This window comes from Loxodonta africana, chromosome 10, assembly GCF_030014295.1.
Source record: "Loxodonta africana isolate mLoxAfr1 chromosome 10, mLoxAfr1.hap2, whole genome shotgun sequence".
Lineage (NCBI taxonomy): Eukaryota > Metazoa > Chordata > Mammalia > Proboscidea > Elephantidae > Loxodonta > Loxodonta africana.
Genome location: NC_087351.1, coordinates 101,181,006 through 101,205,937, shown reverse-complemented (window position 1 = coordinate 101,205,937; position 24,932 = coordinate 101,181,006). Strand labels below are relative to the sequence as shown.

Sequence of the window (24,932 nt, the reverse complement as noted above, 5' to 3'; positions counted from 1 at the left end):
CTGTACTTAGGTTTAGATTCCAAGAATACTGAATCAGAGGTTATTTAATTATAGCCAGTCTGATCTCTTGCCTGTCTCTTAAGCTCTTTGAGAATAATACTTTTTTTTTTTTAATCTATATAATGCTTGCCATTTTATTACATGCCAGGTACTGTGCTAAGTCTTTTACGCACATCATCTTATTTTAATTTTGCTATAGCTGAGTGGTTTTGGTATAGCTGAGTGAATAAGATATCCTACTTTACAATAATTTGCCCAAGGTCACACAGCTTATAAATGATGGAATCAGGATGCAAACTCCATGTGACTCAAAACCTCCTACATTGTGTTGCCTGTACCTGTGCTACCAAAGATAACACCAAACGTGTTAAATAAATGTTTATTGAATAAAAGAATGCATGGGAATATGAGTTTGAATAAGACCTGTCCCTGTCCTCAAGGAGCTTAGAGGTGAAACAGTTAAGTAAACTAGTGATTAGGGCCCAGGGTTAGAAGTGTTATGGTAGAGATATGGACCTGGTGCCAAGAAAGCCCAAAGGAGAGGTACTTACATCAGACCAATAGGCAGGAGTAGAAGGCATCCTTCTTGAAAGAGATGGTGTTTGACCCAAAAGCCAAAGGGTGAATTAGAGTTGGCTAAATGAGGATGTGGGCGTATTCTAGGCAGAAGGAAGAGAAAAAGTAGTTTGGTATATTTACGTAGAAGCTGTGAGAGTGATATGAAGTGAAATATCAGAGTTAGGGTAAAATAAGTAAGGGCTTTTTTTTTCAGGTACCAAGCTGGACAATTTGAACTTTATTCTAAAAATTATTGGGGAAGAGGAGACTTAGCAAGTTTAAGAAGTCATTTTATATTTAGATTTGTGCTTTGAGAAGATTAATCTGTTAATTAGTGTGGAGGATAGAATAAAAAAAAAAAAAACAAAACCCAGTGCCGTCGAGGCGATTCCAACTCATAGGAGGATAGAATTATAGGAAGGCATATGGGAGACCCTAATATCATTTGACTATTCTGATAAATGAGGGCCTAGGTTAAGGCAGTGAGGTTTAAGAGAAGGGGGTGGATTTGAATGTTATTAAGGAGGTCTTAGTGACTGTAGATAGATGGAAATTTGATGAAATGGTGGCCCCAAGTTTAATGTTTAGGAGAATATCATTCTTTTCTAAGATAGCAAAGACAGAGGAAGGCACAGATTTAGGAAAAAGTGCTCTTTGGCTTGGGATGCATTGAGTTTGAGGTGGCTAGAAAACAGCTCTGTGGGCGTGCAGCTCAGCAGTAGAGCCTGGGGTGGCCCTCAGTGTGAGGGAAATAGATATGTGAACCACCAGAATGTCAGTGGTGGCATATAAAAAAAAAAGAGAGTTGAGCCTCATAAAAGTCAAATATCTTGCCCTGTCACACACCTGGCAAGATGTCAGTGGTTTGAACCTAGGGCTATCTGGGTTCCAGGCCTAGGGACATTCTGCTATTCCATTCTGAAAACATACCTCTTTTATTCCCCTTGTTTATATTTTCCCTGAAGGATAGATTATTGGCCAATTATTGTTTTGTAATTTCTTTTATCAAGCAATCATCAGTCATAGTCCAGGTATGATTATCAGTTATGTCTTTTCATGCATTCTGATGCCAATCTTGGGTGAGGTTTTCTTAGTACAGCCTGGCCTGGTGATTATTGTGTAAAAAAAACCTACTGCCGTCGAGTTGATTCTGACATTATCTTGTAGTCATTCGTAATTCTTAATCTGTTCATAAACACTTATAAATTCCTAAAAAGGCTGAGGAAACTAGTGCTTTCTGTCAGCATTCCTGCTTGTAAAAAAAAAAAAAAATAGAGGGGAAAAATTAGCTGAGATTTGTCCATTGCTTCCCAGCATCCAGATACTATTGTTGACAAATGGTCTTAAGATAGAAAACCAAAATTTCATTTCTTCTAATAACTATTCTATTACTTAAGATCCTAAGAAGTTTGTGGAGGCGGAGCCAACATGGCGCTATAGACAGAAGCACCACACTGTCCCTGCACGGCAAAGACCCAAAAAACTAAGTAAAACAGAGACAAATGCCAATACTAGAACCCTAAGCATCAATGAAGAGATAAAGAACTAAACCAAGCACCAAATGGAAAAGAAACTGACAGAGAACAGAGAGCAAGGAGAGATAAAATTAAAACATCAGCTACACAACTGAAAAAAAATAGAAAGAGAACAGCAAAAGAAGCCCACAGCCACCAGAAGAGAGGAAATAATAAAGACTAGAGCAGAAATAAATGAAATAGAGAATAGAAAAACAATAGAAAGAATTAACAAAACCAAAAGTTGGTCATTTGACAAGATCAACTAAATTGACAAACCACTGGCCAGATTGACAAAAGAAAAACAGGAGAGAATGCAGATAACCCAAATAAGAAATGAAGTGGGGGACATTACAACAGACCAACTGAAATAAAAAGGATCATAACAGAGTATTATGAAAAACTATGCTCCAAGAAATTTGAAAACCTAGAGAAAATGGATAAATTTCTAGAAACACACTACCTACCCAAACTAAAAATGATGTCGAAAATCTGAACAGACCCATAAAAACAAAAGAGATTTAAAAGGTAATAAAAAAAAAACTTACAATAACAAAAAAAAGCCTTGGCCCAGATGGCTTTACTGGAGAATTCTACTAAACATTCAGAGAATAGCTTACTGTAGTACTACTCAAAGTATTTCAGAACATAGAGAAAGAAAGGATACTTTCAGATTCATTCTGTGAAGCCAGCATAACCCTGATACCAAAACCAAGCAAAGACGCTGCAAAAAAAAAAAGAAAATTACAGAGCAATATCTCTCAGAAATACAGATGCAAAAATTCTCAACAGAATTCTAGCCAATAGAATTCAGTATCGTATCAAAGAAGTAATACACCACGACCAAGTATGATTCATACCAGATATGCAGGGATGGTTTGGCATTAGAAAATCAATCAACATAATCCACCACATAAATAAAAGAATCATATGATCATCTCAATCAATGCAGAAAAGGCATTCAACAAAGTCCAATACCCATTCCTGATAAAAATTCTCAATAAAATAGGTATAGAAGGGAAATTCCTCAACATGATAAAGGACATCTATAAAAACCAACAGTCAGCATCATTTTTAATGGAGAGAGGCTGAAAGCATTCCCCTAGAGAACAGGAACAAGACAAGGATGCCCTTTATCACCACTCCTATTTAACATTGTGCTGGAAATCTCAGCTAGAGCAATAAGGCAAGAAAAAGAAGTAAAGGGCATCCAAATTGGTGATGAAGAAGTTAAACTCTCCCTTGTTGCAGATGATATGATACTATACATAGAAAAGCCAGAAGATTCCAGGAGAACACTACTGGAACTAATAGAAACATTCAGCAAATTAGCAGAATACTAGATAAACATACAAAAGTCAGTTGGATTCCTATACAGCAATAAAGAGAATGACAAGAAGGAAGTCAGGAAAACAATACCATTTGTAACAGTCCACAAAAAAAAAAAAAAAATTTTTAGGAATAAATCTAACCAGAGATATAAAAGACCTATACAAAGAAAACAATAAACACTACTGCAAGAAACCAGAAGAGATCTACATAAATGGAAAAACATACCATGCTCATGGATAGGTAGACTCAACATTGTGAAAATGACAATCCTATCCAAAGCAATCTACAAATACAGTGCAATGCCGATCCAAATACCAAGAACATTCTTTAAAAAGATGGAAAAACTAATCATTAACTTTATATGGAAAAGGAAGAGGCCCCGGATAAGTAAAGTACTACTGAAGAAGAAGAACAAAAAGGACAGCTCACGCTACCTGACTTCAAAACCTACTATACAGCTACGGTAGTCAAAACAGCCTGGTACTGGTACAATGACAGATACATTGACCAGTGCAACAGATTTGAGAACCCAGATGTAAATCCACCTAAAGTTGCCTGATCTTTGACGAGGGCCCAAAGTCCATCAAATGGGGAGAAGAGTCTTTTTAACAAATGATGCTGGCAAAACTGGATACATCTGCAAAAAATTGAAACAGAACCCCTGCCTCACATCATACACAAAAAGTAATTCAAAATGGATCAAAGACCTAAATATAAAACCAAAAACTATGAAGATCTTAGAAGAAAAAATAAGATCAACACTAGAGGCCCTAATGCATGGCATAAACAGGATACAAACTGTAACTAACAACACACAAACTCCAGAAGATAAGCTAGATAACTGCAGTCTTTTAAAAATGAAACACTTTTGCTCATCAAAAGACTTCACCAAAAGAGTGAAAAGAGAACCTTCAAACTGGCAAAAAATTTTTGACTATTACAAATCCAGGAAAGCTCTAAGCTCTCAAATCTACAGGAAAATCTAACAACTCTACAACAAGAAGGCAAATAATCCAACTAAAAAGTGGGCAAAGGAGCAAACACTTCACTAAAGAAGACATGCAAGCAGCTAATGGACACATGAGGAAATGCTCACGATCATTAGCCATCAGAGAAATGCAAATCAAAACTACAATGAGATACCATTTCATCCCGGCATTACTGGCACGAATCAAAAAAACAGAAAATAACAAATATTGCAGAGGCTGTGGGGAGATGGGAACTCTTATGCACTACTGGTGGAGAACAATATTTGGCTTCCTTAGAAAGCTAGAAATAGAAATACCATATGATCCAGCAATCCCAACTCCTAGAACTATATCCTAGAGGAATAAGGGCCATCACACAAATAGACAAACGTACACCCATGTTCATTGCAGCATTGTTCCCAATAGCAAAAAGATGGAAACAACCTAGATGTCCACCAACAGATGAGTGAATAAATATACTATGGTACATACACACAGTGGAATACTACACAGTGATAAAGAACAATGATGAGTCTGCAAAGCATCACACAACATGGATGACTCTGGAGGGCGTTATGCTGAAATAAGTCAATCACAGAAGGACAAATATTGTATGAGACCACTACTATAAAAACTCATGAAAAGGTTTACACACAAAAGGAGCCATCTATGATGGGCACGAGGGAGGAGAGGAATGGGGATGGAAAAACACTATATAGACAATAGACAAGTGGTAACTTTGGTGAGAAGGGTAAGACATTATACGATACTGGGGAATCCAGCACAACTTGTGCAGGGCAAGGTCACGGAAGCTCCATAGACACATCCAAACTCCCTGAGGGACCGAATTGCTGGGCTGAGGGCTGTGGGAACCATGGTCTCAGGGAACATCAAGCTCAATTGGTATAACATAGTTTATAAAGAAAATGTTCTGCATTCTACTTTGGTGAGTAGCATCTGGGGTCTTAAAAGCCTGTGAGCAGCCATCTAAGATACTGCACTGGTGTCACCCCTTCAGGGGCAAGAGAGAATGAAGAAAGCTAAAGACACAAAGGAAAGATTAGTCCAAAGGACTAATGAAGCACGTATACCATGGCCTCTACCAGCCTGAGTCTAGTACAACTAGATGATGCCTGTCTGCCACCATTGACTGCTCTGACGGGGATCACCATAGAAGGTCTCAGACAGAGCTGAAGAGAAATGTAGAACAAATTCTAACTCATGAAAAAAGACAAGACTTACTGGCCTGACAGAGACTGGAAAAAACCCGATAGTATGGCCCCCAGACACCCTTTTAGCTCAGTAATGAAGTCACTCCTGAGGTTCACCCTTCAGCCAAAGATTAGACAGGCCCATAAAACAAAATGAGACTAAAGGGGCACAGCAGCCCAGGGGCAAGGCCTAGAAGGCAGGAAGAGACAGGAAAGCTGGTAATAGGGAACCCAAGGTTGAGAAGGGAGAGTGTTGACAGGTCTTGGGGGTGTTAACTAATGTCATAAAACAATATGTCTATGAACTGTTTAATGAGAAGATAGTTTGTTCTGTAAACCCTCATCTAAAGTACAATAAGAAAAAATTAAAACGCTTAAAAAAAAAAAGGTAAGTTCGCATTCATGTATTTGTCAATGGTATCAAACTTACCTCTCTGCCAACCCTCACTCCAGCAGAAGTGAAACTTGCTTGTTGCTCAGAACCTGCCCTTTAGTTATTGGACAAACAATAGCAGTACTTTTCCAGTGATGGCAGAAGAAAAGCAGACAAGCAAGCAACCGAGGGAGTAACTTTCCACAGCTCAGCCTTTCCTAGGGGTTGGCTCAATGTGCATATGGGGTGGGATGGTTGATCATTATGAAAAAGTATTCATGACTGGACTTGTTTTATTCATACTCCTGAAAACATTTTTTTTTTTTTCTTCAGGCAACCTCCCGACTTCTAGTAAATTACCAAGAGCCCTATCGTTCTCAAATATTGGATTTTCTCTTTAAGGTAATAAAAAAATAATCATTGAATGGTAATTGTGATATCTTAGAAATTATATGGAGAATTTCATCAGTAAAATCTGTCAGCTTCACAATTCTAATTAAAAAAAAAAGGCAAGTTACTGTTGGAAGAAGTTGCTATCTGAAGTTTTGCTTTGGTTTTCTCATCTGCAAAACCAAAGGAAGGGATTTCTAATTGTCTTCAAGTGCTATGTTCTTCAAATAATGAAGCACGGTGTTAATACTGTTACTTCTTTCCCCAGCCAAACTTCGGTGCCTCTTTGCATATTTTAAAAGTCGAAATAGGTGGTGATGGGCAGTCAACAGGTAGGAGTATTTGGGGTATGGGATGGTTCCTCCCCAACATTTTAATCTTTACTTAACCACATAGACTGTGATTTCAAAATATAAATACTAAAAGTGGTGACTTTTGATATTGATTGTTGGTTAGTAGATTGTTCCTTACTATTCCTTTTTTAAATGTAACTCTATATAAAAAATTTATATCAAAATATGAATTATCCATCAAAAATGGCGTTCTGACTTTAGATTGCTTGTTTAGTTGAAGTAATCAGGATAAATAAACCTGTAGCTTCTAAAGACTGTACTAGGCAGAGCATAAAGACAGCTTGGAATTTTATAGGGAAGTTAAAAAAATTTTATTATGTATAAAGTGTTGTCAACATCAAATAAAATTGTGGTAACAGTACAAGTGATCAGTATTTCAGTTTTTTTCTTTTAAAAACAAAATTATTTTTAACTACCAAATCATCAATTTTCATTGTCACTGTTTAGATTGGCTTTGTGTAGAATGTGTTATCAATTATTACTTTAATGGTCTCTGTGTTTGAGTAAGAAGAAATAATTTAATTCTGTCAATGATTATGTAAAGCTTATTATTTACAGGTCAGATTCAGTGATAGTGAACTCTAGAGTATTGTCTATATACTTGTGTTCCTTTTAGTGCTTTGAAGATAATTCTTGTTAAATAGAGACAATTGCGTAGTTGTATTAGTGTTTAATTTGAAAAAATGCCAAAAAAAAAAAAAAAAGCAAAAACAACCCAAAATCTCTACACAAAAACTTTCCCCAAGCTATTGTAAGAGGACATGTGTTTTATTGTCACCACATTTTAGGCAGAATTGATGATTACTGGCCAGCTTCATTTGCTGAAGCTAAATAAGAGGCAGAGATGTAGAAGCAGGTAGTTTTTGTGAATTCTGATGTTTACCCTTAAGAAGAAATGGGCAGTGGCCCCCTCCTTTTTTTTTTTAATTGTGTTTTAAGTGAAAGTTTACAGTTCAAGTTAGTTTCTCATACAAAAATTTATATATGCATTGTTATGTGACCCTAGTTGCTCTCCCTATAATGTGACAGCACACTCCTCCTTTCCACCCCGAATTTCTTTGTCCTTTCAACCAGGTCCTGTCCCTTTTTGCCTTCTCATGTCACCTCTGGACAGGAGCTGCCCATTTAGTCTCATGTATCTACTTGAGCTAAGAAGCACTGTCTTCACGAGTATCATTTTATATCTTATAGTCCAGTCTATGTCTGAAGAGTTGGCTTTGGGAATAGTTTCAGTTCTGGGCTAACAGAGAGACCTGGAGCCATGTCTTCCAGGGTCCCTCCAATCTCAGTCAGACCAAAGTCTGGTCTTTTTACTAGCATTTGAGTTCTGCATCCCACTCTTTTCCTGGTCCGTCAGGGACTCTCTGTTGTGTCCCCTGTCAGGGCGGTCATTGGTGTCAGCTGGTCATTTAGTTCTTCTGGTCTCAGGCTGATCAAGTCTCTGGTTTATGTAGCAGCGCCTCTTCTTATGAGGTCCTTCTTAACAAGGGCAGGCATTTGTGCCTGTGTAATCAAGACTTTGATGTCAGTTACCTACCTTGACACACTAAGAAGTTAGTATAGAGTTTTGTTATAGTGAGAATGTGTGCTCAATCCTTTGTCCTCAAAAGTATTTTCTTGCAATAGCGTGGTACGTTATAGGTTCCAGGTATAGAACATGAGAATTGGGGCTCAGGAGCCCGGGGATTCACTGCCAGGATCAGAAAGCTGGAAGTTGAGGTGACGTGAACTTAAAATTGGACATGGTGATTTCAGAACTCCTGAGAGACCAAAAGTCCAGGAGAATGTAGTCCTTGGAATTTTCGATTATGTAAGGTTGCAAGATACAGAATCACCTTGCAAAAAGCAATTTGGCTTTTCGTTCTTGGTTCTTTTGAGATGTATCAACACCTGAGGCTGATGAATGAGGCTGAGCAGACCAAGAGTGACCATCTGGGGGCCTGATGCTGACTAAGCCTCATGAGGGTGGTGTAACTATAATGGCCGTGGTGAGGCCAGTGAAACCTCTGAGGATCAGATGGAGCTTCCTGGTTGGTGATCACCCATGGGGGAGAGTAACACGTCCCTCCTTAGAACATGAAAGCTTTGCGCTGTGACTCCTTCCAAACTTCCCCTTATGGGTTTCTTTGTTTGTATCCTCTCTGGCTGTAATAAATCTGTAGTAAGTATGGTATGTTGTTGTTAGGTGTCATCAAGTTGTTTTTGACACACAGCAACCCCATGTGACAGGGTCATATCGCCCTGTAGGGTTTTCTAGGCTGTAATTTTTGCAGGAGCAGATTGCCAGGTCTTTTCTCCAGTGGAGCAGCTGATGCGTTTGAACCACCAACTTTGTGACTAGCAGCTGAGTTCTTAACTGTTGTGCCGCCAGGGCTCCTCAAGTGTGGTATGTTTTGTGAATCCTGTGAGTCCTCCTAGGGTATTAACAAACGCACAGGGGCAGTGAGAGCCAGCAGGGACTGGCATCTGCCTGTTTGGCAGTCTGAAGGTAGGTGTCCTTCCAACGTGGGAGCTCTGACCTAGTTCTGAGTGGCTAGGGTTTGAGAAATGCTGTATGGGCAGCTGGAGTGAAAGACAGTGTCCATCTAACTTGTGAGCTCTGACTCAGCTCTGGATGACTGGGGCTGAGAGAGAGAGAGAGAGAGAGTATGCCCTGTGAGTGGCTGGTAACAAGGGTGGAGAAGTGGGAAGGTGAGGACGGTTGCCATTTCCTGGTGGGAATTGGATTCATGCTGATCCTTACCATGCAATTAGCAGTGAAGGTGGATTGTGCCCATTGTGCCCCTTGCTTTGTGTAGAAGTGATAAAACTTCTTTTAACACTGCTTATAATAGGGTCACTATGAGTGGGAATCGACTCAATGGCAGTAGGTTTTTTTTTAAATATATGATAGAAAGTTGCAGTTAGATTATTTAGGACCTTTATAATGCTTCTAAACCAAACCAAACCCAGTGCCATCGAGTCGATTCCGACTCATAGTGACCCTATAGAACAGAATAGAACTGCCCCATAGAGTTTCCAAGGACCATCTGGCGGATTCAAACTGCCGACCCTTTGGGTAGCAGCCGTAGCACTTAACCTCTACACCACCAGGGTTTCCTTTATGATCCTTCCAAAAAAACCAAACCCAGTGCCGTCGAGTCGATTCCGACTCATAGCGACCCTACAGGACAGAGTAGAACTGCCCCGTAGAGTTTCCAAGGAGTGCCTGGCAGATTCGAACTGCTAACCATTTGGTTAGCAGCCGTAGCACTTAACCACTATGCCACCAGGGTTTCCTTATGATGCTTAGAGTAGTGAAAAATGATAAAATAATATGCTTGGATCATCCAACCTCTAATTATATAAGATTATTCTTATTTGCCCAACTTCAGGATTGGAAATGGAATACTATTCTGTGAAGTGTGTGTGTGTGGGGAGGGGGAGGGGGCGAAAGGGGAGTGGCCGTAGGAATCCCATTAACAGATTATTTCTTTCCTCTTTTGCTCTCCCCCATCCAGATGGCACTGAGCCCTCCCACATGCACTATGCGCTAGATGAGAATTATTTCCGAGGATATGAGTGGTGGTTAATGAAGGAAGCTAAGAAGAGGAACCCTAATATTACACTCGTGGGTAAGAAATGAAGTTTGCAATGCTTCTGCAGTCTGTTTTACCTTTACTTTTAAATTCTGAGTCCTTTCGTTACTGAAGTACTAATAATAATGTTAGTGCTACCAGCAGTAAAGCATGAACCAGGCATGATCCTTTCTTTTGCTGGGCAATTTACTTCTGAAAGATCACAGCCATTGAAAACCCTGTGGAGTGCAATTCTACTCTGAAACACATGGGGTTGCTATGAGTCAGAATCAACTCCGTGACAACTGGTAAAAATTATTATCTACCTATTTTTTTTTCCTTTTTTCTTCTGGATATCTATCATCTATCAGTCATCTATCAGCCATGTATCTATCAATCATCTATCATCTATCTATCCATCTAATGTCTAATCTTAAAATAACTCTGGAGTAAGGTATTACTTTCCCCTCTGCGGAAGGAACAGTGAGGGCTGAGGGGGCTTAAGCCACTGACCTGAGGCTACAGACCATCAGTAAACGGCAAAATCAGATTTAGAACTAATTTTGTTCTGCTTTTGTTATGTAACTCTAAACTACTTTCCTTAACAAAATCATCAAAACTTGTAAAAGAGTAGTACTATTCATAAAATTGTATATTATGTACAGTAGCACACCCCTACTACTTACAAAATTGTGGTACATGCAGTGATTGTTGTTAGCTACCATCAAGTTGGCCCCCCACTCATGGGGACCCCACGCCCAGCAGATTGAAATGCTGCCTGATCCTGTGCTATCCCTCTGATTGGTTGCAGATTGGGCCATTGTGGTCCATAGGGTTTTCCCTGGCTGATTTTTGGAAGTTGAGCTCTGGGCCTTTCTTCCTGGTCTGTCCTAGTGTGAAAGTGCCACTGCAACTTGCTCGGCCTCCTAGCAGCACACAAGCCTCCTCTGACATGGGGGTGGTAGCTGCACATGGGGTACACTGCTAGGAACCGAATCCAAGTCTCCTGTATGAAAGGCAAGAGTTCTACCATTACGCGCAGTCGCAGACCCCATTTCTAGAAGAAGTGCATACAAAACTCGTCTGTTTTTTGAGCCTTGATGATACGCCAGTCACTGTTCAGGCACTAGGGATACCGACAAATTGGTCCCAAATACCAGCCCTTGGGGTTCTTGGGGTCTAGGGACAGGATCATTGGCTGATTGCCCAAAGGGGACCATACGCATTTCACGGTTCTCCGTAGCAACGTGTACAGAGCTTGTGCAGTATTTCAGACATTCGCAGTGGTGGAATACTTTCATCACCTGAGATGAATTTCATTTTTTGAAACAGACTTACGTTCAGACTAAGTGAAATTAATCCATTTGAAAGGTTTGATTTCAGGTTATTTTTAAAATCGTTTTAAACAATCAAAGGGTAATAATTTTAAATTAAAAAAAAAAGAGGAATGAGTGTGTTCTTTCTAAATGGACTGAGAACAAATTTCGGAAATGTTTTGAGCAGAAAAGTATAGAATTCAGCCCATACCCTCCCACTGGGCTGCTTCCAAGGTCAGCCCTCATTTAAATGTAGACAGTCTGGCACACAGAACCACTTCCTAACAAAGACTTACACATGGTGGGCATAGAGAATGTATTTGGCATTACAGTGTTTAAAAATGTTGCCTTATTTTAACATCATATTTCTTATGTTGTTACATTTCTGCTTTCTTCCTGAGTTTAGAAAAATAAAGAAGCATTTTGTCATTTCGAATTTGATGTTTTTCAGTGGTGAACTAGATTGATCATATATTGAAGAGCTATGGAAATTAACCGTTGAGCTTATGTTAATATGCTAGTAAGAGAATTAAGATTTAAGAATTGTAATTAGTGCTTCTCAGTCTTTTTTAAACTTTAGAATAATAATCAGGGTTATTGGAAGAATGTGCACTTATTTGTTCTTTTATCATTTAACAAAAGTATATTTTCCTTTTGAGCCATTGGCATTTATATTGATATAAAGACAGACTAGTTTTGTTAAATTTGATTGACTAATTAGTACTTTTTAAATAATTTATTTTTTGTTGCTGTTGAAAATGTACCCAGCAAAATATACCTGACTAATATTTTGGGTAGCCTTGAACTGTAAGAAGCTATGCTAGTGGATGAAGGATTTGTATTATACCTACCTTACAATATCACTAATATCACACGCAAGCAAAATTTTGCTGAAGGTCATTCAAAAATGGCTGCAGCATTATAGCGACAGGGAACTGCCAGAAATTCAGGCCCGTTTCAGAAGAAGGCATGGAACCAGGGATGTCATTGCTGATGTCAGATGGATCCTGGCTGAAAGCAGAGAATACCAGAAGGATGTTTACCTGTGTTTTATTGACTATGCAAAGGCATTCGATTGTGTGGATCATAACAAATTATGGATAACATTGCGAAGAATGGGAATTCTAGAATGCTTAATTGTGCTCATGAGGAACCTTTACATAGATGAAGAGGCAGTTGTTTGGACAGAACAAGGGTATACTGAGTGATTTCAAGTCAGGAAAGGTGTGCGTCAGGGTTGTATCCTTTCACCATACCCATTCAATCTGTGTGCTGAGCAAATAATCGGAGAAGCTGGACTCTCTGAAGAAGAATGGGGCATCAGGATTGGAGGAAGACTTAATAACAACCTGCGTTATGCAGATGACACAACCTTGATTGCTGAAAGTGAAAAGGACTTGAAGCACTTACTAACGAAGATCAAAGACCACAGCCTTCAGTATGGATTACACCTCAACATAAAGAAAACAAAAATCCTCACAACTGGACCAATGAGCAATGTCTTGATAAACGGAGATGAGATTGAAGTTGTCAAGGATTTCATTTTAAGTGGATCCACAATCAACACCTGTGGAAGCAGCAGTCAAGAAATCAAACGATGCATTGCATTGGGCAGATCTGCTGCAAAAGACCTCTTTAAAGTATTGAAAAGTAAAGATGTCACCTTGAAGACTAAGGTGCGCCTGACCCAAGCCATGGTATTTCCAATCACATCATATGCATGTGAAAGCTGGACAATGAACAAGGAAGACCGAAGAAGAATTGATGGCTTTGAATTGTGGTGTTGACGAAGAATACTGAATATACCACGGACTGCTGAAAGAACGAACAAACCTGTCTTGGAAGAAGTACAACCAAGATGCTGCTTAGAAGCAAGGGTGGCGAGATTGCCATCTTACATACTTTGGACATGTTGTCAGGAAGGATCAGTCCCTGGAGAGGGACATCATGCTTGGCAAAGTACAGGGTCAGTGGAAAAGAGGAAGACCCTCAACAAGATGGATTGACACAGTGGCTGCAACAGTGAGCTCAAGCATAACCATTGTGAGGATGGCGCAGGACCAGGCAGTGTTTCATTCTTTTGTGCATAGGGTCGCTATGAGTTGGAACTGACTCGACGGCACCTAACAACAACAACAACACAGGCCTAGTTAAGGATAAGCTTTCCTGAACTCTTTGATTTGACCTCCAAGAACAGAAATTGTAGTGTTGAACATTCCCTACGGTGGGGAAGGGGTGTTAAATTGTATGATACATTTCTTTCTGTGATATGTGTCTTTGAGAGAGATGTTTTTGTTATTCTTATTTTTTCTTGGAAGAGCATTTGGGATTATGGAACCTGACTCTAGGGGTCACTAAGGAATTACGGTGTCTGTATAGGGTCGCTATGAGTCAGAATCTACTTGACGGCAGTGGCTTTTAGTGGGTGGGTAGTCTGGAAGGGGTTTTGAGAAATTGTGTGTGATGTACAATCTTTCCTTTAGTCAGATGTGTATTGGAATTTTGCTTAGCTGAGTGTCCTTTTTGTTTTGTTTTGAATGAGCTAGCACTGTTATCCCATTCCATCTTTGCCTCTTCCCTTCTCTCTACAGGGTTGCCATGGTCATTTCCTGGATGGCTGGGGAAAGGTTTCAACTGGCCTTATGTAAACATTCAGCTGACTGCCTATTATGTCGTGGCCTGGATTATGGGCGCCAAGCATTATCATAATTTGGACATTGATTATATTGGGGTTGGTAACATGCTTAAAATGCAATTAATTTTTGGACATGCATTTGTAATTTTTTAAAGTAATTTGATTCTGTGACACTTTGTTGACTAACCATTTTGTGTCAGGCTAATTTGCCCTATTGGTGTCTAAAAATAACACAGATTAACAACATGTGACCTTTTATTCCTCCTCTTTGCCCATTCAGATTCTTCCCACTTTTGACAACCGTACTAAGTGTATGGTTTTTGTGTGTGTGTGTGTGTGTGTGTGTTTGTGCCACCTCAGCTGAAACCCTTGTGCAAAGCTTTTCCTAGTGTCTCTAGTCGTTACAATAATACTGTGTCTACTAGAGTTTAATGATAAATTTTGTTTTTCTCTATGAGCCACCTATTATTATCCTAATCCAGGGGTTGGACAAACATTTCCTTAAAAGGTCAGAGAGTAAATATTTTAGGTTTTGTGGGTAAAGAAACAAAATCGAGGATATCAGGTAGGTACTTACATAACCATTTAAAAAGTAACCATTTGAAACACTAAGAACCATTTTTAGCTGTCAGGCTGTGGAAATACGGTGGGCTAGATTTGGCCGTCATCTCCCTTACCCCATCCTAAAATGCTATTTAACACTTTTTAATGATTAAAAAGTGTAAAGCACAATATTCTGTCTCCCCAGCTGGTCTGTTGGCAGGCTGGAGGCATGCTTCACATGACATTCCACCCCATAGAGTCATGCTAACACACTTAATAAAAATTTGCTTATTAATATGCTATTTGTCGAAAGTTTTCATGCAATAAGCAAGCACTAACTGAGCTCCTGCTGTGTTGAAGGCACTGTAACTATGTTCTAGAATTAGCAAGATTCATAAGCTCTGGAGGGCTTCAGCGAAAGGGTTCGACACTGGAATAGATAAATTGCAGTATCACAGGTTGATATACTACATGGTTGTCAACCAAGAGCTGCAGGAACCTGGAGATAAGAATATGCTTGTTTCTGTTACCCTTTTCCAAATTATAACTGAAAATTAATTTGCATTTGAGGGCTTTCTTAAATGGCAGGGTATTTTTAACCCACAGTGAAGCTAAATGCAGGTTTGGGTCTAGTAGCTTTCTATTATGGTAATGTCACATTTAGGAAATGTTTCTGGCAAGTAAGGGGTGATTGAAATCTCTTTTAGACTCTTGATAATCACATGGTATGGTGAGGAGCTTCTTAGATCAGAGACTCTTTCCTGTGTAAGTAGAATAGGAAGATCTTTTGGAGTTACAGCACCTGGGTCTTAGATCCATCTCTGTTACTAACAGTTTTCTTAGCTGCAAAATGAAAGTCTTCGTGATTCTAAATCTAAGAGATTTGTTCCTTTTATCTTTCCTCATTAAGAGTTTGCTTTTGGGGTCTAACACATCTTTGATTGTGTGCACTTAAAAAATTATTCCTGTACAGTGTATTTATGAATGCTGCTCTTCCAGCTGTGACTTTGGAGTCCTCTCCTAATTATTACAACAGCCTCCGTGTCTGTTAGTCCTCAAGTGCTTAGCATAGTGTCTCGCACACACTACACCGTCGATATTTGTTGAGTGAGTGAATGAATATTCCACTGTCTTAGAAATCTCTGGAATAAATTACTTTTTGAAAAATACCCACCAAATATTTTAATTTAAAAAAATTTGTATGTTATTTTATAAATAGCTATAAATTCCCTGATAGGTCATTTCATAAAGTAAGAAAAATGGCGTATCAGATGATATGAAAGATGATGGGAGAAGTGGTTATCTTAATGGTAGTGTCTACTTTTTGACACTTAAAACTTTCATCTCAGACTTCTTTGACTTTTTCTTTTGTAGATTTGGAATGAGAGAACATTTGACATCAGTTATATCAAGGTCTGTACAACTTTAAAATCTTTTTTATCTTCAAATTATTAGTGAATAATTCTTTTATAGAATTTAAATTTAGTCTTGCTATTTACGTTGTATTTATGGCTTACTCTGGTTTTCAGTATATTCTCCCAGTTTTTAAATTGTGTCTGTAGAATCCCAGTTAGGTTCTGAGGGCAGTGGATGGAAATGCATGTATGAGTCCTGGGACCCTCACTCAGTTCAACCAGGACAGCTTCTCTTTCATTTGTCCTGTTTAGGGCTTCCATCCAAACCATTTTTACTCCTTGTGGTTTTTTGTTTTTTTTTACATGCCCACGAAGTAGATTACCTTAAAGATAATGCATTTGTTTTCCACAGGAGGTACATTTGTAATGAGAAATAGTATTAAAACTATCTTCCAGGATGCTGGTTTTTGAAGATACTTTAGCTATCTTTGTCATAATTCAACAGCTAAAAATGTATTTGTAACCTTTCCTATGTATTCTCTTTACCTCTCTGAAAGATGTTAAGAAAAATGCTGAACCATCAAGGTCTCGAGCGGGTGAAAATCATAGCAAGTGATAATCTCTGGGAGCCCATTTCTGCTTCTATGCTGCTTGACTCTGAACTCTTGAAAGTGATTGATGTTATAGGGTAAGGATGTTTTAGTTTGAAAACTAGCAGTTTCTGTGTACTTGCTCTGTGTATCAGCTGTGCCTTTGTTTTTGCCTTCCCCTCCACATTTCATTATACTTTGAGAAGGCAGCTTTCTGGTATTTACTTACCCAAAGTATGTATAGCTGAGTGTTCATTACTTTCTCTTTGAAATGTATGAATTTTGGAGTCTTCCTATGACAATGAAATGCATTTGTAAGTTTTAAAATCTTACATAAATGTTTGGAGTGTACTAAAAAAGGGCTTTATTTAGATTAAGGGGTGGAATAATATTTGCTTTTAGATACTATAAAGGCAGTGTCTTGAAATTAGTTCCTAACTCTCAGGCTTCCTGTGGCTGGCAGTTCTCAGCATGAACACTTATGCGAATGGTGTATTGCAAAGCTCAGGAGTCCTTAAGACTACCCTTACTTCTGACATCAACTGTAAGTTTGGGGGTCCCCAAGATCACCATCAGGTTCTTTAATTTGCTAGAATAACTCGTTCAATTCCCTGAAAATTGTTATACTCATGGTTACAGTTTACTTCAGCAAAAGGATAGAGATTAAAATCAGCCAAGGCAAGAGGTATGTGGAAAGGGTCCAGGAGAGTTCCAGGCATGAAGCTTTTGGTTATCCTCTTTTAGTGGAGTTGTGCAGACAGCACCTATTTCTCCCAGCAACAATGTGTGACGATATACATGGGGTATTGCCAACTGTGGCAATACCTGAGCCTTGGTGTCCAGAGTTATTATTGGATATCAGTCACTTAAATAGGTTTGACTACCTGCATGGCTGATCTTAGTCTTCAGCCCATCCAGAGGTTGAGCTGATACTATATGGCCCAAAGCCCTCACCATAAATAACATTGTTAGCATAGACTATCTGGCGTGGACCAAGACCCCCAGACCTAGAGGTAAACAAAGACATTTCTATCAGTCTGGACATTCCAAAGGCATAGAGATTACCTTCCAGAAGCTGGGGGCTATGGCTGGACTTCTGTTTTGGGCAAAGTTAATCTTTTACTGTGTGGGTATGATCACTGACTATGACTTTTATCACGTCTCCTTAGCAGTACAGCTTTAATCCTACTCCTTATTCCAGTTCTGCCTTTTAGCCCTCTGGAACTTGACTTCATTGGGCACCAGCAATGTATATATTTTTAAATGAATTTGAAATTTAGTCATCATAACAGCATGTATAACCATTTGAAAGCTGGGATGCATATATGTGTGGAACTTGTTCTTTATTCAATTTGAGGACTCTGCTTGACCTACATATATGTTTAAAAAATTTTTTTATTATGAATAATTTTAAACATACACAAAAGTAGGCAGGGTAATATAATGAATACCCATGTTCCTAACACTCAGCCTATGTAACTATCTGTCCACGGCTAGTTCCCACCCATTGTGCATATTCGCTCTTCTCCCTGTCCTTCTCATATTATTTGGAAAAAAATCCCAGATGTTGGATTATTTCATTTATAAAAATCTTATCGTTTATCTCTAAAATGGAGTCTTTTTCTTTTAACTGTAAACAATACCACTGTCACAGCTAGAAAACAAGTAATAGTTTATTGATATAAAATATCTCTTATTATTATGTTATAGTTTTTTTTTAATTGAATCTAGGTCTTATTAAGATCCATACATTGTCATTGATTTGTTAATAGTTCCCTAAAATCTCTTCTAATCTTTAGGTATCTGTTCCTTCTTTTTTTTTTTAAGTCATCACAATTTGTTGAAAAAACTGGTTTGTTTGCCTGATAGGGTTTCCCACAATGTGAATTTTACTAATTTCATCCTTGCAGTTTAGTTTAACATGTTCATTTATCCTGTTTATTGTTGGAAATTCACTCCTCATTTTCTCTTTCTAAAACTAAATTTAGGTTTGATTTTTTTGTTTTGGGGCAAAAATTGTAAGATATTTGTGCATTTATATTTAAATATTTCATAAATGAAAATTAGGATTAAATTTTTGCCTACACTGTTAAAATTTTCATAAATAAACCTTCAGGGAACACAAAGTTGAATATATTTAGTTAGGACAGTTGGATATTATTTAGGAAAAGTTTACTGTATCTTCATGAAAAATTTGGCTGCTTAATTCAATTTATTTTTATTGATCCAGGTATTTAGTGCAATGAGTTTTCTTTTGTCTCAACACTGCTTTAGTTTTATCTCAGACTATATGTTGTGTTTTTGTTATCATACATTTCTAGTAATTTACTTGAATTGTTTTGTAGTTCCCTTTTGATCCAGTAGAGTTTTTTCAATTTCCAGGTGGCAAAACCTTTTTGATTTTTGATTGTTTAATTAATATTTATTTTTATTGCGTTGTGGTCATTTAAGGCTAAATGTATCATGTAATTTTTTTTGTTATTTTATTCTGAATTATTATAGCAAGATGTTTTCTCTGTAGGATACAGAATCAAGTGTATCCTATTTACCTTATTAATTGTTTTGTTTAGATTTCTGTATCCTGATTATTTTGTCACTTGAACTGTCTAGGCCTACCAAGAGTGTTAGTTTCCTCTTATAGTGTGTCTCTAAGGGGCCCTGGTGGCTCAGTGGTTAAGTGCTCAGCTGCTAACCAAAAGGTCGGCAATTGAACCTGCCAGCCATTCCACAGGAGAAAGATGTGGCAGTCTGCTTCTGTAAAGATTAAAAAACCAAAACCAAGCTCATTGCTGTTGAGTCGATTTCAACTCACAGTAACCCTGTTGTACAGAGTAGAACTGCCCCATAGGGTTCCAAGGCTGTAATCTTTACAGAAGCAGACTGCCACATCTTTCTCCTTTGGAGCAGCTGGTGGGTTCAAACCACTGACCTTTTGCTTAGCAGCCGAGTGCTTAACCACTGCGCCTAGGAAACCCTGTGGGAGTAGTTCTAGTCTACCTTGTGAGTCGAAAATGACTCAGTGGCAGTGGAAGTGTGTTTCCATTTCTCTTTTCAATCTCATGCAGTTTCTGCTTTACAAAAGTTTTGTGCATAGATAGTAATGATTGTTTTCTCTTCATTGTAATTTCTGACTGTTGTCATTAAAAAATGCCATTCTTTCTCCCATTTAATTCTTCTTGGACTAAATTTAGTTTTGTGTGTGACTCTTGCTTCCTTTTTATTTGCGTATGCTTGGTATATCTGTGCCTATCCTTTTCTTCTTGCCCTTTCAAGGGCGCTTGTTTTAGGTCTGTTGCTTACGCACGGCATTGAGTTGGATTTTCTTTTTTTAGCCAGTTTGAAGATCTTCATATTTTAATGAGTGAGTTAAGCTCATTTGTAATTATTGGTTTAACTGATGTATTTGTTCTCTATTCTATCATATCGTCTTTTGTATTTAGAGATTAATATTATATATGAGGCATGGCAGGTACAATGGTAGGATTCCTGCCTTATGTGTGGGAGACGCAGGTTCAATTCCTGGCCAGTGTATCTCATGTCCAGTCACCACCTACCTGTCAGCAATGGACTGTGTGTTGCTATGTTGCTGAATGGGCTTCAGCAGACCTTTTAGACTAAGACAGACTAGGAAGAAAGGTCTGGTGATCTGCTTCTGACAATTAGCTAGTGAAAACCCTATGGATCACAATGGTCTGATCCACAACTGATCGTGGAGATGATACAGGACCAGGCAGTGTTTTGATCCATTGTTTATAATGTTTTGTAACCATCCACTGTCTAGTTCCAAAACATTTTTACCGTGCCAAAAAGAAACCATGTACTCACTATACGGCACTCCCCATTCCATCTTTCTCTCAGCCCCTGGCGACCTCTAAACTGCTTTTTTTGTCTCTATGGATTTCCCAACTTTGGATATTTCATATAAATGGAATCATACAGTATGTGGCCTTTTGTGTCTGGTGTCTTTTACTCAGTGTAATATTCTCAAGGTTCATCCATGTTGTAGCATGTGTCAGTATTTCATTCTTTTTTATGGCTGATTAATATTTCATTGTGGGCTTTCTTAAACATTACACAACAGAATTTGACCAGGACAGTCGGATGATTTCAGTTCGCGAAACCAGAGCCATTCTGAGGCGTGGTGGTATTGAATGGAGAAACAAATACAACTGTATTATTTAATTGTATAGAAGAACCTTTTGATGGATAAAATATAGCCAGAGCTGTGCATGTAAAGTTGAAGTTTGATACGATCAAGGATGTCATGGCACAGATTAAAAAACAAGAGAGATTTGAACAGTATACTACCTTTAAGAGCTGCCATCCTGAAAAGATAACTGGCCTCTGTTCTTAATAAATTCTTCTGAGAAATAAAGAACAATAGTAACACAATGCATTTTGCTTACCTCTATTATGGCTTATTCTCATTTTCATGTTTTATTTTTAAAAGGACCTACTTACATAAAGATTACATATTTTATTATGACATTTCTTAATAAAACTCTTTGATTAAAAAATTTTGTTTTTATTTAGCTTCAGTAGCATACAAAAACTCTGCTCCTCTGCTCCTACACAGCACCATCCACCCCATCTCTATGTTGTTCTTATTACATTTGTTTATCAATGCATTTGTTGATGGACATTTTGGTTGTTTCCTTCTTTTGGCTATTGTGAATAGCACTGCTATGAAATCTGTGTACAAGTTTTTCTTTGAATATCTGTTTTTAATTATTTTGGGTATATACCCACTAATGGAATATCTGGCTCATATGGTCATTCTGGAAACCCTGGTGGCATAGTGGTTAATTACTACAGCTGCTAATCAAGAGGTCGACAGTTTGAATCCACCAGCCGCTCCTCGGAAACTCTGTGGGGCAGTTCTACTCTGTCCTATAGGGTTGCTATGAGTCGGAATCGACTCGACGGCAGTGGGTTTTTCTTTTTATGGTCATTCTGATGGCACTGGGTTTGTTTTTTGTTTTTTTTATGCTTAGTTTATTGAGGAACTGCTAAAACGTTTTCCAAAGTTGCTGTACCATTTTATAGCCCTTCCAGCAATGTATGAAGCTTTCAGTATCTCTGTATCTTCACCAACACTTGTTATTGTCTGCCTCTTTGATTGTAGCTTGCCCAGTGGATGTGAAGGTAGTACCTCATTGTGGTTTTGATTTGCATTTCCTTATTGACTAATGAAGGAGCCCTGGTGGCTGCTAACTGAAAGATCAGCAGGTTGAATTCACCAGCTACTGTGTGGGAGAAAACACCTGGCTATCTGCTCCTGTAAAGATTACAGCCTCGGCCTGTATGGGGTAGTTCTACTCTGTCCTGTAAGGTTGCTGTGAGTTGGAAGTGACTCAGTGGCATACAACATCAGCAGCATTTGAATAATGATGTTGAGCGTCTTTTCATGTGCTTGTTGGCCATTTGTATATCTTCTTTGGAGAACTGTCCATTCAAATCCTCTGCCCATTTTCTAAATGTTTTTCTCTTTGTTGTTAAGTTGTGAGAATTCTTTATGTATTCTGATACCAGATTCTTACCAGATGTATTATTTGCAAAAATTTTCTCCCATTCTGTGGGTTGTCTTTTCACTTCGTTGATAGTGTACTTTGATGTACAAATGTTTTTAATTTTGATGAAGTCCAGTTTATCTGTTTTTTCTTTTGTTGCTTGTGCTTTTGGTGTTGTATCTAAGAAACCATTGCCTAATCCAATATTATGAATATTTACCCCTGTGTTTTCTTCTAAGAGCTTTATGTCTTAACTCTTATATTTAGATCTTTGATCCATTTTGAGTTACTTTCTGTATATGGTGTGAGATAAGAGTCCAGCTTTATTCTTCTGCCTGTGGATTTCCACTTGTTCCAGCACCTACCGAGAATAATTGAAGAGACTGTTATTTCCCCCACTGGATGTTCTTGGCATCCTTTTCAGAAATCAATTGACTACAGATGTATTTTTTTTTTTTCTTTTTTTCTGGACTCTCAATTTACTTCCATTGATCTACATGCCTGTCCTTGTGCCAGTACTACACTGTTTTGATTACTGTAGCTTTGAAGTAAGTTATGAAATCGGGAAGGGTGTCTTCTAACTTTGTTTTTTTCCAAGATTATTTTGGTTATTCAGGGTCCGTGGCAATTCTACATAAATTTTAGGATTAGCTTTTCCACTCCTCCAAAACAGGAATTTTGATAGAAATTGCTTTGGGTGGGATACCATTTTAACAAGTTATTTTCGTAGCAGTTACCCAGGACATTGCAATTAACATCGCAAGTTGATAGCAATCTATTTGTTGTAATTTAGCTTCAGTAGCATACGAAAACTCTGCTTCTATACATACACAGCTCCGTGTACCCTTACTGTATTGTTTTCATCACAGATGACATCTTTATATGTTGTGTACCCTTAACATGGGTTTATCATTATTGTTTTATGCTGGTGAAGCTTGGGTTCTGCAGTTTGCACAGCCAGTCATTAGTCCCCTTTCATTTCTCAGTTGTTCTGTCTACTGCTCTCAGGCCAGTTCTGACTCTCTGCAGCTCCTGGGGATTCCCTGACCCCTAGTGTCAATGAGGATGTTATCTATGAGTATTTCCTTTCCCTCAACTGGCCGATCTGTTTGGTTTCAGTAGGCGTTTCAGAAACTGGGCTGCTGCTATGATCCACCTTCTCCAGAAGGTCTGGTTTTTCTTTGATACAAATATGTTGTTCTGTTAAGATAAACTCTAAAGTTGCTTTGTTTTCAGTGATACTGATTTTAATTTTGTCATTTGCAGTTTTGGAAAATCCTGCTGTGAAGTGATAGAGGAGTTTAGCATGGTCATGTGCATTCAAAAATTATGTCCTTAGAAAGCCTTTACGTTCTGTTGAACTAGCAGTGGATTGGGACACTGGGAGAGCCCAATTTTAGCATTAGTTCTGCTCTTCTTTGCTCGGATCGTTTTAGCAAATCACTTGGGTTTTGAATGTAATGTAAAACAGTTTTGCCATTTTCTGAATGAGGGTATACTACCTACTTCCATAACTTCAATGGAGATATTTTTTCAGATTATGGAAAATAATAGATACTCGATATAAAGAATTTGGGAAATGTAGAAAACTATAAAGATGGAATTCAATTTACTTATAATAATATTTGAAGATCATTAGTGACGTGATAGTATACTACTTACAAGAGTGTTTTTTTTTTCTTATGCAAATATATTTAACTGGAGATATAGCAAACATGTATTTGGCTAAATTACAACCAGATCAGTATTAAATTTAATATTTGTCTGAGGCCGAAGCTGAATATCACCATTCTACAATGAAGTTCTGGGATATAAGAATAAATCTAAAATTTAAAAATTTGTTGAAATTGTACTATTAAAAAAATTATAGTTAGATTTTCTAAGTTGGGCATTCTAATGCTGGAACACTGATTTCTTAACCCCTTCAGGTGCTAGATTACTCCCAGGGTCTCTCTAGTGCATATTTACAATACTGAATAGATGCTCGCTTTTAACTGAGTTCAGTGACTAAACAAAATCTTGGTGAAACCTAAGTTTTTCTAATACTTCCTTCATGTTCTTTATAGACTTTATTATGTCTGGGTTGAAGATGATATACCATGCCCGTTTTACCTGATTTTTAACCTTTTCCTCCTAATGAAATTCTGAGAAACCAAAGTGATGTGTCCTAATTCATCTTCACGAGGCATAAAGAATTCCCAAATAGGACTTTTTTCTTAAGAGTCAAGACCTAAATGGAATTAAATAACTAAAAACAAAAACAGATCTTCACAATAATTCTTTTGATATTATGAATATTGTTATGCTAGTCAGCCTTCATTATTCTGCTTGTAATATTATTAAAATGTTTGCAAATACTTTTTGGCCTAAAAAGTGTGTACTCTTTTTCCTAAAGTTATTTAGCTGATATACTGTCTTACTGGAGTCAGAATCGACTCGATGGCACTGGGACTCTCTTACTGTATTAACTACCAACCTGTTTTCTGTTTTACACTTGAAATTTCTTAATTGTTCTTATTTATAAAATCACTAGCGTCCGCAATCATCTTTATGGCGGTATTTTACTCGCACTACAAAAAAAAAAGAAAAAATTTTTTTTTTTTTTATAATAGATATGCATTTTTATGTCAACCGACTAACTCCCTGCAAGTGCTGGAATGGTCCGTTACTACTCGGGGTTTTTCAGCCTCCACACCAGTGACATTTTAGACTGGATAATTCTTTGTC

The 24,932-nt window shown here is 38.0% G+C and overlaps 1 protein-coding gene across 1 annotated transcript in view; it reads left to right on the top strand.

The window, feature by feature from the left end:
• The window catches only part of GALC (galactosylceramidase), a 77,586-nt gene that overhangs the window by 13,637 nt on the left and 39,017 nt on the right, over positions 1–24,932 (top strand). The window contains exons 2-7 of the mRNA XM_003408573.4: positions 6,290–6,358; positions 6,615–6,678; positions 10,200–10,313; positions 14,164–14,303; positions 16,125–16,163; positions 16,663–16,793. Of these exons, the coding sequence (XP_003408621.1) occupies positions 6,290–6,358; positions 6,615–6,678; positions 10,200–10,313; positions 14,164–14,303; positions 16,125–16,163; positions 16,663–16,793 (557 nt within the window). The remainder of the gene's footprint in view (positions 1–6,289; positions 6,359–6,614; positions 6,679–10,199; positions 10,314–14,163; positions 14,304–16,124; positions 16,164–16,662; positions 16,794–24,932) is intronic.